General features: G+C 34.8%; 1 protein-coding gene and 3 non-coding genes across 4 annotated transcripts in view; all 4 read right to left on the bottom strand.

Annotated features, from left to right (window-relative positions):
* Positions 1-13,159, bottom strand: part of LOC140157218 (serine/threonine-protein phosphatase 4 regulatory subunit 4-like) — a 185,339-nt gene that overhangs the window by 92,336 nt on the left and 79,844 nt on the right. Inside the window, exon 6 of the mRNA XM_072180372.1 lies at positions 4,413-4,519. Coding sequence (XP_072036473.1) covers positions 4,413-4,519 — 107 coding nt within the window. The remainder of the gene's footprint in view (positions 1-4,412; positions 4,520-13,159) is intronic.
* On the bottom strand, positions 8,201-8,329 carry LOC140169786 (U6atac minor spliceosomal RNA). Its single transcript, XR_011861402.1, has one exon. It is a non-coding gene; the product is annotated as a U6atac minor spliceosomal RNA (small nuclear RNA).
* On the bottom strand, positions 8,566-8,694 carry LOC140169814 (U6atac minor spliceosomal RNA). Its single transcript, XR_011861410.1, has one exon. It is a non-coding gene; the product is annotated as a U6atac minor spliceosomal RNA (small nuclear RNA).
* On the bottom strand, positions 11,149-11,277 carry LOC140169828 (U6atac minor spliceosomal RNA). Its single transcript, XR_011861414.1, has one exon. It is a non-coding gene; the product is annotated as a U6atac minor spliceosomal RNA (small nuclear RNA).

Genomic DNA, 13,159 nt, shown 5'->3' on the forward strand with positions numbered 1-13,159 from the left:
ATATAATGATATTTGGCCTAAACTTCAACTCATTTGCAATGAAATGTCATTTTATTTTATCAAGTAAAGCACAGCTTTCACACTAGTCATGTGGTTGCAATGACTGTTGAATTCTGCCTTTTCCAAAGCAGAATTCATTTCATGGAATTTGGCAAACTTTTATGAGATTTTAAGGCATAAAACAACATTTTAATAGCAAGTTCACTACTTCAGAACTTTCTTAAAAGGCAAGATAGTTGGTTAATAGCGAGAATCAGGACGTGAAAAGTGAGATCTTGTTTTTTGCCGGGCTTTACATATATAGCCTACTTCTACCAGACTTGGTTTCAAGTATACTACGCTAGAGCATTTTTAGTAAATTTTTGCAACCATCACCAAAACATCACCAAGACATTTCTTTCACACAGACTAATTTTGTCCTCAACACCAACATCTATTCACAGTATACCCCTTCCAACTCTCTACAAAAGTTATTAGGGTTCAGGGACTTCAACTTAAAAGCAAGATTCCTTTTCTTGTGTAGTATGCTTGCAACATCAAGGATGTGGCACCTGATCTGACTCAAAACAATATGCCCTGGACACTTAGCAGTATGCAAATGTATGAAAAGGAATTTTGCTTTTTCGTTTAGGATGGGTTTTATCTCTGTGGATCTCCCCACTAAATCTTACACTAAATCTGGCTGAACAATATAACTATTAAAACCCACTACTACTGAGATGTATTACATGTACATAGGGAATGGGGAACACATACATGTAGGATTATTGAACACAAAGTAAATCTCTACAATTAGTTACCAATCTTATCTTCTTTAGGATTCAACTTAATGTTCAATGCTAGGTCATTGCACAGGTGTTTTAATTCATTGTAGACCACTTACAAAATGTAATTAATCTATCAAAGATATAAACAAATCTAGTGTCTTGTGAAGATACAAGTGCAAAAAACAAATATGACTGAATTGAACATCGCATTGAATCCTTTTTCATTGCAAACAATTTTTGTAAGTATAACTGTACCTCTCAAAATCTTCATCATCGCTATATAAATATAAAATATACATATTCAATTTTACCATCTACAAACATATTTTAGATCAGGCCTTCTCAACTAGTTTATTTGAAGTGCCAAACTGGAAAATGTTAGTGATCATGTGAAGTACCAACATGTTCAGGCATGAGGCAGGAGTTCTGCCAAAAGGGAAGAAAATAAATGATCTCCTATACTTTGTACAGAAGCGAAAATTTGAAATAGGAGGAATTCCTCCTATCCGAGGAGAAATCTCATCCCTGCATTTTAACCCTATTCTATTACCCCCACAAAAGTGGTATATTTGAGTGGTGTGGAGGTATCATATTAACTACTGCGTTGCAGTATTATTGGTTGGGTAAAAACCAATAAGTGGCATACCATTGACAAGCTTGGACTTTAAGCTTTGAGAAAAACAAGATTAATATTAAATTATGTAAATTTTATGCAAATTAGCTCATGAATAATTAATGAGCTCAGAGCCAAATATGATGAATAAATTATTTTGATTTACATTTTTGAAGTGTATGAGTATCAGTGTGGCATTTTTATGCAGTTTTAAATACACTGCCGTGTTTCTACATATAATAAAAAGAAATCCGAGTTACTTTGGACTATATTTTAAAATTTTATGGACATTTATGGGCTATTTTTAGGGCAAAATTTGGCCTAAAAATGGTTAAAATATGCAGGTTTCCAACTATTTAGACCATTTTATGATGTGTTAATGGTAGTAATATTAGGAAAAAAGGTGTTTTGTTGATAGAGAAGTGATAAATTACCAAAACTGTTCCAAAGATAACACCTTATTTGTGTAAATAATTTTTTACATGCATATTAAGCCATTTCGTGCCATATGGCACGAAATTGATAGGGGGTAATAGAATAGGGTTAAGGGAGCCCGGACTTAGCGATGGAGAGCGTGTGTGACCAAGCTCATAGCGGGTGGGGGTCAAGGGGCCTGCCATAGGGTCACTGGTGAATCCAGGGGGCAGTGCTCCCTGAAGCTCACTTGAAGGTTTTTTAAAGGCTCAGATTGGGCAGTTTTCACCCTTTTTTGTTCAAGATTTATATGAAAAAATAATTAAAATTACTGTGTGCGCCACTAGTTAAGAAGGCCTGTTTTAGAGGATCAAATTTAAACATATCAGCACTTACTGCTGATGTAAATGTATAAAGTTTTAAAGCAATTACATAACTTGCCTGTTTGCTTCATGATTGTCATACTCATTATGATCGTCATCATCATTATTATCACCTTCATCATCCCGCTCATCATCATTAGCGAGATTTTGCCATAAGATGCATACGTATAGTGGCTTCTTCATTTTTAACTTGTTTTAACTTGTAATATCTAAGCTATAGTGTTTATGTGACTTGGATATAAGCTTAGCTTTCCAATAGCAGTTTATCATGCAGGTGGATCTCACCAAAAATGGGTGACGGGGATGTGCGTTGACCCCCATGTTTCAAATCCATTTCACCCAAGACCCTCTTTTTTGTTTGACTGAATTCCTTCTCATACAATACAATGACCCTGTTTTTCTTTTACTATCACCAAAACAAAAGGATAACCCTGTTTTTTCTCTAAAATTCACACAATTTCATTATTTTTCTTAAAACTTCAATTTTCTAATTTTGTTGACTGTTTGAATTTTTTTTTTTTAATTTGTCAATTTTTGTATTTTTACCCAATATTTTGGAAAGATCACCTTATTTGGTAAAATTTCCAGTCTCTTGGGCCTTCTCATTGAATGACCCCCTTTTTTTTTTTCAAAGCTCTCCCCGAAAGATATTTGGTGTCTGCACATCCCCGTCACTTCCAAAGTTGACTGCCCCCTGGTTTTGACCACGAAAAGATGGCTTCATTTTCACATTCTACACGTACACATCATCGTCATCCGTGTCAATGGGTTATTCAAGTTAAAATACACACACACCCTAGATTGAAGACATGACCTTAATCTCCCACACAGGGGGTATAGATTTCAAATGAAGTCACCCATTCAAGTAACCCCATTTGAAATTCACACTCCCTGTGTGGGCGATTAAGGTCGTGTCTTCCACAGGGGGTGTAAGGACTTCAACTGGAACATCCCATTCCCTCCTACTTTACAAGCTGTCATTTTATCTCTCTCACTTTCTGTCCTCGTGCATCTTCATCCTGATCTTAAAAGTAATTATCAAATTATCCTATCACAAGTGTCAATAACAAAACAGCAGAAATTCCGCTCTGATAACTACGGAATATTTTGTGGGTCTCTGTAAACTACAATATTGATCACCCCACACAGTCATTTGCTTTAAATGTTACGCCTCAAATAAATAAACAACCCCAAGGGTCATTGACATGGCCTGATAAAAATTTCACACATTTTTAACTCCACTGAGATCTAAGGTGTTGTCATGTTGTTGAAAAGCTGTTAAGTCATTCATATTGCTTGTCATCTTCGCACCCTTTCCGATGAAAACTGAAGTGTTTCGGTTCATCAGAGGTCAGGCACTAATTCCTCACTTCTTGTTTTCTTTGAAATGGGAGCGCTTTGAAGTTACGGCAGTCCTGGTTTCATGTTGAATTGAATTGAATTGAACCTCGAGCTTTTTCAGTGTTCACAACACAATTCATGATTAGGAGGTGGTTTAGTTGTGGGCTTGTGTGTTTGGGGGATTGAGACTGAAGTGGGCATATTTTCTGAATAAAACTACATGTCCAGGAAACCAGAGATGGGTTAATATTGAGTTGGGAATGGGAATTTAGAACAAATTACTCGCAGAATTTCAGTTCAGAGATAATGGGGACGATGCTGACAGTTTGCCAACACCTCATTCTGGGATACAATGGACTATTCCAGTTGAAATCCATACACCCCGATGGAAGACATGAACTTAATCTTCCAAAAAGGGGGAGTATATTTCAAATGTAATCCCATTTGAAATTCACACATCCTGTGTGGAATATTAAGGCAATGTCTTGCATATGGGGTGTATGGATGCCAACTGGAATTGCCCAATTTGTATGTATACCACCCTCAGAATCATCACTTGTTCTCCATCACTCATATTTTTTTTTCAACTAACCAGTACAAACGCCATAGGCTTGAAAGATAATTATCTGCCTTACATTTCAGTATGAGCATTTGCTAGAATTTCTCAGCAAATACGACAAACAACAGTGCTTTTGGTCATGGATACATGATTTATGCTGTATTTTGGGTCACTCTCGCCAATCAGGCAAACAAATTTGAAAATTGACCAGCTTGGGAATGACAAAAGATAGCTTCTGTCACTGGTATTAGTGGTGGTGCTATTACACGTTCATCAAAAATATAACATTCATCAAAAATACAATAATTTACACAATTTTGATGTTGAAAACGTACATAAATGAATCAAACCGTGTTGCAATCTTGCCCAGTATTTGGCAGCTTGCTAATCTGGAATGGAGATTCTGTGAGAGTTGGCCTTTGGCAATTGCAGTAGTTAAAATCTGGAAGAAAAGAAAACATAAAAAACAAAACTTATTAGAATATATGAAATTACACAATCATCTTAGTGAGCAAGGGATGGGATCCTGTTGGAAGAGAAGAATATATTTTTAAGACGTCAATATTCCTACTCTCTTGACGCATCCATATTCAATTTTATGACATAAGTATATGGCTTATTAAAACTTCACACCACAGCTTAAAACAATTGAATTACAATGCATTCACTTGAATATATGATTTGCTATACGATTGGAATGTTGATCAGGCGATATATTTTTTGGACTATATGTGACCAACGCCCAGATCTACAAGGTATGCGATGACTGGCATCCAGCCTCTCATCAACCTACAATCCACGAAAAAAAGGTTGGCACACTTTGCCTGTCTTTTGGTATATATCTGCCCCCGCTCCCCCAATTCAATGTTGGACCAAGCCATGTTGTCAACAGGCCCGTGAGACCCTCCAACATTGAAAGATGGGGAGTGGGGAAGGGTGAGATATAGGGGGTAGTCTGTACTTCACATATATACTGCATGTATGTTTCACTCGCCTCTCCAATTTTGATAGGACACGCATTTCAATTGTTCAGTGCAAGTGTGCCAACTATTAATTTCGCGGTTTGTAGCATAGTAGTAAGGCAGCGTCAACTTCGCTTTGTTGGACACCTCCTGAGGATGCCAGTGGAAGAGCCATGTAGAACTTAGAAGATATACTCAATATGTTCCATCACATGCCAAAAGGAGATCAGGGAGACAAAGGGCAAATCATTGGGGTTTAACCAACTAAACAATGATTTATAATCAGACGCTATTGAATCACTAGCTATGGATCGTTGTGCTTGGAGAAATGTTCCAGTCACCTACTTCGCAGTCGAATGAAATAAAATGAAATGAATGTATTCTGGCTGCAGACTGCTAAATTAGAGCATGGTGACTCCACACTTTGCCAGTGTTTTTATATATATATATGATGTCTTCAATCATTTTTATATTGCACAAGATGTCAAACTAACCAAAGGTTTATACAAATGCTGATTTGTAAATAGAAAGTAAACATTAGATAATTAATTCTGCTTTAGCATTTGATTCATTATTAATCACTTGAAACCATTCAAACCACATTCTCAAATAATTATTCATTCCTTTCTGTCTGTAAATTTATTTTTGTAAATTTCTTCTTTTTTGTTGTTGTCATTTCTTACTGAAAGAAGATATGACAAAAGCAAACTAAGCTTCCAAATTATTTCTAGGTGTGTTCAGATGTTCATAGAATTCTCAAGGATCGGCTTATGGAAGAACTTGTGATATCTACTGAGCAAACGGTTGCGGGTGAATGCTAGTGAATTCGGGGTGATGCGAGGGAATACGCGGTAACGGCCCCAGCAGAAACAGTACGGGTAAAGGTGAATGTGCGGTGATGCGAGTGAATCCGTCAACCACCTTTTGAGGTGGTTAATAGCGGCAAATTTCCTCAAGTTTTTGCTTGAGAATCATGTTGCTTAAAAGCAAAGCCCTCCATCTGGACATGCTTTCTGTCTCACATCTATCCTGGGGTTAAAATCTATGAGGTTATGTTAATATCCCTCCTTTGAGTATCAATAAAACCACTCACAATTTTATCATAGAAATCAATTGTATAATACACCCAATAATATTACTTTGCAAACACAATTTATCATGATATCTGAGGCCTGGATATTTAAGTAAATAGAACACTTTAAATAGCATCTATTTGCATATGTCACATACAATGATTATCATCTGTTTAAAAAAAGAAAGAAATGTGTTCCAGCCAGGATAAAATCTTAAACTCCACAAGCACTTTGGTTCATGAGTCAAGTTGTATTCATAAAAATTACCATAAAATGTGCAACACTGCCAAAACTTAAATGCACACATGCGATTACATGGCACATAGCTCAAATTTGAAAGCTTCTTGCTAAAGCCATGTATGGTACTACTTTGTGTTTGTTTGCTTGGTTTTTTTTTTGTTATTATTTTTTTAAACTGACATGCAGAGACACACTTTGGTCATGATGGACATAGGCCAGCATGCATATACTATGCTTTTTAGCCTTTCGTTTGGAATCAGTCCTGTTTTTCTTCCAGACTATGGAAAACTACTACAAATACAATAACTGTCATACAGTGTAGTGTCATCATGCCAATTTCAATGTCCCATGAACACCATTTATACCATTAAGTAAATCTACAGTGTTTGCTGTGTAAATTTGTAGACACGACATACCACATTTTACCGCAATTTAAATTTAATTGAAACAAAATGTATGCACATTGGTACATTAGCTAATTGTATATCAACAACTGAGTATGTATAAATAACGAAATATGCAAATGTACATGGCTTGCAAGTATTTATTCAGTTCGCTGGTTATGACTTTTGTGCTTATTGCATTTGTGATATGTGAAATTCCATTTTTGTTCTGTAAAAAAATGTGGTAAGATGGTATATTTAACCAAAAAAAGAAAGAAAATGTTGTGTTACCTTTGTATCTTTTTAAATATAGAGCTATACCCGTATGCGTAAATGATTATTAAGCTCAATATGCCCGTATGTATAACAGCAACATAGCATGAACCCATGACCTTTAACCCCTGTTTGATGACCTTTGATGACATTAATTAATTAACTAATTAATGTATTTATTTTTAACTGACCATTTCTTTCTTCATTTAAAGGGTTAATATAATGCAATCACCAGCACAAAATGGTGATATAGGCCTAATCATAGGGACTTTTATTGAGTTTAAGCCCAGCTGATACTGTTTCACCCCGTTGACCCCATATGACCTTTGACCCCGGGTGACCTGTTGGATGACCTTTGACCTTGGATGACATTAATTTAATTAATGAATGGCTGTATTTATTTTACTGACTACTCCCTTTCTTACTTTTAATATAAACACTGTATAGAGCAAGTACATACATGTACAGTTACAGCCCAATCGGTTTAAGTTGAAAATTTGACCTTTGACCTCCGATTTTTGACTGAAGGTAGCTTACGACACTCCCCGTATTTTTCTGCATCCCCCGTGCGAATTTGGCGAGGCTCGAATCGAAACCGAGGGAGCCTTTTACCCACACACATACACGCAACATAATGCAAATTATAGTAAGATATCAAAAATATAAATTCAATTTACAGAATTTGTTTTAAAATTAAAAAAATTAAAAATTAATCAAAAAATACAAATTTAAATTATCAAATTAAAGCAATCAAGCACATGTAAGCAAATAAATTATAAATAGATAAATAAACGTTTATAAAAATATATATTTGCTGCACAAAAGTATGACAGGTTGGTTGGACTTGCACAAATACTGTGATTTCCTTTTGCCCTCTTTTTTGTACCTTGTGAAAAACCATATTTGCAATTTTCTTGGCCTTATTAACTATTGATAACAATACAAATATCTTACTATTAATATACTGTACAGTGTGATATATTTGTGGTATTAAATTTTTGTGGCTTGAACTGTTCAGAGCAATTTTTTGTATTTGCGATTAAAACAGTTACACATCAAAGCCTATGGGTAAAAATATTTTTGTTTTTTTCATTTACACTTAAAAATGTTAAATTTATAGTATCAATTATTGATAATTATTATTCTATTTATAATGACAATTGATATTTTGAAAATGATTAATTTTAAATGATAAAAAATATGGTTGAGATGCCACAAAGTAGGTGGCAATGCCTTAACCATTTATGTGTTGTTAACACCACTAGGGTGTCTTCCGTCCTTATCAAGGGGAGTGCTAACCTTCTCTCCTTTCATACAACACATTATTATGGTGCAGCACCACCTGTATTTATATGCCCAACTTTGTGTGAATATATATTCTATGGTGTCAAATTAGATTAAAGGCACACTGAGCTATTGACATTGAACACAATGAACAGACATGCTAGTATTGTGGTTTTTTTTACCCTGGTATCACTTTGGATATATTATTAGAAATATTTGGTTTTTTTATTTACATTATGCAAAAATAGTCACCAAATGATTAATTTCAAACGATAAAAAATATGGTTGAGATGCCACTAAGTAGGTGGCAATGCCTTAACCATTTATGTGTTGTTAACACCACTAGGGTGTCTTCCGTCCTTATCAAGGGGAGTGCTAACCTTCTCTCCTTTCATACAACACACTACTGTAATGCAGCACCAGCTGTATTTATATGGCCAACTTTGTGTGAATATATATTCTATGGTGTCAAATTAGATAAAAGGCACACTGAGCTATTGACATTGAACACAATGAACAGACATGCTAGTATTGTGGGTTTTTTTTTACCCTGGTATCACTTATTATATATATGATATATTATTAGAAATAATTACTTTTTTTATTTAAATTATGCAAAAATAGTCACCAAATGATTAAGGGATCTAAAATGAGCGTTTATTGCGTTTCGACAGTATTTTTTGTGGGACATGAGAGCACCTCAGACCTATCGAATTGCATTCTGAATACGAAGCATGTCTTTCTGATATCAAATAATTTTGATATTTTGACAATCACAATATAATACAAATTTTATGACAAATTATAAAAATTTCATATTTTTCAAATTTTTGATATATAACAGTCCTCGAAGTAAATTATATAAATCTAATGATATATTCTTAAAGTGTATGTAGCAGGGAGGAAAAGCCGATGGTCAATTGAAAATTTGGACCTTTCATATTGAAGATATGGATTTTTTTCCCAAAAAGACCTAATTTTTTTTTTGTGTTTTGGGAAAAAAATCCATATCTTCAATACGAAAGGTCAAAATTTTCAATTGATCGTCGGCTTTTCATTCCACCTACATACACTTTAAGTATAAATCATCAGATTTATAAAGTTTACTTCAAGTACTGTTAAATATCAAAAATATCAATTTTAATGATTTGCCATAAAATGTGTATTACATTGCTAATTTCAAAAATCAAAATTATTTGATATCAGAAAGACATTCTACGTATTCAGAATGCAATTCGATATGTCTGATGTGCTCTAATGTCCCACAATAAATACTGTCCAAACGTTCATACCCCAGCCCTTAATTTTAAAAATAAAAATATGGTTGAGATGCCACTAAGGCCAAAAAAAAAAAAAAAGGTTTGTCTCACGAACCCGCAGCATAAGTATGTGAAAGCGATACAGCGCGTTTGTCACGCGCTGACCGCCTTTTTAAAGGTTTTTTTTTTTCCCCCGATTTTTCCGGTTCCCGATAGTTCGACCAACGTAGTAAAAATGAATTCCTCAATGTCAGAAAACCATCGAAAATGTCAGGCAGCGCGTATGCCATTAGTGTTGCAGATAGCCCGTAACCCACACTGTAGCCTCAGTCTCGCTAGTTTCACGCCATCCTTGCAACGGCACGGAGCGTAAAGACGACGAAGCAAAGTGGATGCAATATAAAAGGACTTAGCTCTACGGAGAACTCTGCGATCGAAAGTGAAGCCATGTTGTTTTCATAAATTTTTGTATTTTTTGTAGCTGTTTTTTAACGAATTTTTTACCGTTTAATAGGTCACATCTCTGTATGGATAAAATCGAAACTTCGTACTATGCTGCCAACTTCGGTGATATCTGCTGTATTTGTGGTGCAGAGGGTGATCTTGTAAAAAGTAATGCCCATTACCCTATCTGTCTTGAGTGCAAAGAGAATGGTAGCTTGCCCGTAAACAAGAGGAAGCGCAGCCACATGCAGATGTCAAATTGACCATTTATATGAGTGTGTTCTTCACAAAGTTTATCTGTAGGTTTGACTGGTTGAGTCCTGAGATATCAACTGGAAAAATGGTATCAAGAGTTCTTTATACTTTTCCCCACAAAAATTGCTTTTGAAATGCTTGGGACACTTTAAATGCAAAGACTTCACACAGATTGAAGTTTCTTGGTACATATTTTATTTTTAAACCATATTTACAATTGTGTATTCTACATTGTGAAAAGGCAGTATATGTGGCAGTGATATAAAAAGCAGTTTCAAGGAAAAATTATGTTAAAATTGTTCACAGAACAAGTGATAGAAATGCCACTATAGTAGAACTAAAACACACATTTGTACTTTGATGAACACTAGATGACCCAATTGGTCATTGTATTTTACACTCAATATGCATTCTGCATACCAACACAATAGATACAATTTGAAACAAAAAGCCACATTGTACTCTAGGTTGGTACATATGAGCGAGAATTGATCGGTCCATAGAGGGGTAAAAAAAGGTGAAAACTGAAGAAACCTCTCGATAGAGTACCGAAAGCTCACTCAGCCCTCTAAATATTCACCTCTATGGAAACATCAAATCTCGCTCATACCAACATTTGTATCGTAACTTTGTATTTTGCACTGATTTTTAATAGTGATCAGCTCTAGGAAGGCAAATAAAATACAGTTACAGAATATTAACATTGTAAATTTGTTGCTTCTCTTTCATTGTAAGACCACTTGTAGTTTTCCAATACCTGTCTTGTGATTTTCATTTGTCTCAGGCTAAAAAAAACAAAAACAAAAAAAAGCGCGATTAGCATAGCTTCTAAACCAAAAAAAAAAAAAGCAAAAAAAAAAAGCATAGCACTTAGCTTTTTTTGGCAAATGTTCGTGAGACAAACCTTCTTTTTTTTTTTTTCTAAGTAGATGGCAATGCCTTAACCATTTATGTGTTGTTAACACCACTAGGGTGTCTTCCGTCCTTATCAAGGGGAGTGCTAACCTTCTCTCCTTTCATACAACACACTATTATGGTGCAGCACTAGCTGTATTGCCCAACTTTGTGTGAATATATATTCTATGGTGTCAAAATTGATTAGAGGCACACTGAGCTACTTTGTGACTTTGGACATAATAGACAGACATGCATACGATGTAGGGGGTTTTGCCCTGGTAGCACTTTGGATAAATTATTTGACATTCATTGTTATGTTATTTTATTTACATTGATGCAAAAATAGTTTCACCATAGATATTGACATATTATTGAAGTTTTATATAAGCCATAAGCAAATAATATATTATTTTGTATTTTTTGTCTAAAATGAATAAATATATATATATGCTGTATTTGCTTAAATAATTAGCACCCTTGGCACTAAAGTCGGTCACAGGGCTGCTTAGTTAGTACCAATGAAACTTCCATTCAAAATACTGGGTGCATTGAAAAGGGCCAGGGGGAGGCCAAAAGACAGTTGTAACTGTCACTTGACAAATAATATGCAGCACTTATTACTTTTTCTAGGGAAGAGGCACTAATTCTAGTAGAACACGGCATGTACAACTAACGGCTGTATAATCTTTATATTTATTTCTATTTTTTAGGTTTTTGGGCTACTTTATATTAACAGTCTACACAGTAATATTTTTCAATAGTAAAGTTTTCCAATTAATTAATCCATGTTCCATTAATCAAATTGCCTTCACAAAAGAATGTAAAAATACCCAAGTAACATTACATGACAGGTCCCACAGGCTTACAATGTTCCAAACAAAATAATGCTTTCATGGATCAATCAATACATTATGTTAAAAAGACAAATTACTTCGGTTTGATTTGATCAGGGAAAAATGTGAAGGAAGAAAGGATAGCCTATTGTGATCAATAGAAAACCAGTCCTAAATAAATGTGCTAGAATCAATACAACTTGAATCACTTGAGACATTCCGTGTAAATAGAACTAAATGTAATCAATAGGCATGTCCATATGGAGGGATTTTTCCTTAAGGTTTGCAACTATTTTAAAATGTTGCGATTTGTAGTTCACAGCATCTTTTGAATGGTAGTGAGCTTTGGCAGAAATTGCATTGATCATTTCATAGCAAGTGTGTGTGCTTCTTGAGTTATGTTGTATGAGGGCTGAAACAACAACAATTTTGTAAAACGTACATAACTCATTAAAACAACAATAAGTCAAGCAAGTTTTCAAAGTATATGATTTGTAGAATGAACTTTTGCAAAACATCAAAGTGTTATTTTTCAATAGTATATTGATTTAGATAATGAAAATCAATTTTTTTTAGCTGCTTTGACCAATAATACCTAGTCTACCCTTAAGCAATGCAGTTCTTGAGCAAAAACTTATGGAAATATGGTGTGTGAACTGTTTTGAGGATTCAATCTCAAAAAGTTTGTCCCCATTAATTTATCCTCAATAATTTAAGAGGATTTGTGATATCCCCCAAGTGATTCTCAAGTGGTCCTCAGGTGCTACTGAGCAGAGCAGTTCTTCTGGGGTAAACCAAACCTGCCTGGTTATGAAATTAATCAGTGACAACTTATCTCTGAATTTGACAGGTGCTAATTGATATTATAATGTCATTGCATTAATTAGAACCTGTCAAATTCAGAGATAACTTTGTCACTGATTAATTTGATAACCACACAGGTTTGTTGCCCCCCAGAAGAACTGCTCTGGCAGGGCTTCCTCTTTAATCTGTGACCTTGGTATAATTATATTTAATATGGTTCAATTACGTGCCACTCAATAAGATGGGTCGAAGTAAGCTTCCTGTTTTAATACCAACGCTGACGTCATCAAGCATCCCAAACTCGAGGATTCCAGTCTTCAATAGAATCACTTGGACACACAGTCCATTTGGGTTTGACTCAGGAATCACAATCCT

The sequence above is a fragment of the Amphiura filiformis genome, chromosome 1 (genome assembly GCF_039555335.1).
Source record: "Amphiura filiformis chromosome 1, Afil_fr2py, whole genome shotgun sequence".
In the NCBI taxonomy this organism is placed as follows: Eukaryota; Metazoa; Echinodermata; class Ophiuroidea; order Amphilepidida; family Amphiuridae; genus Amphiura; species Amphiura filiformis.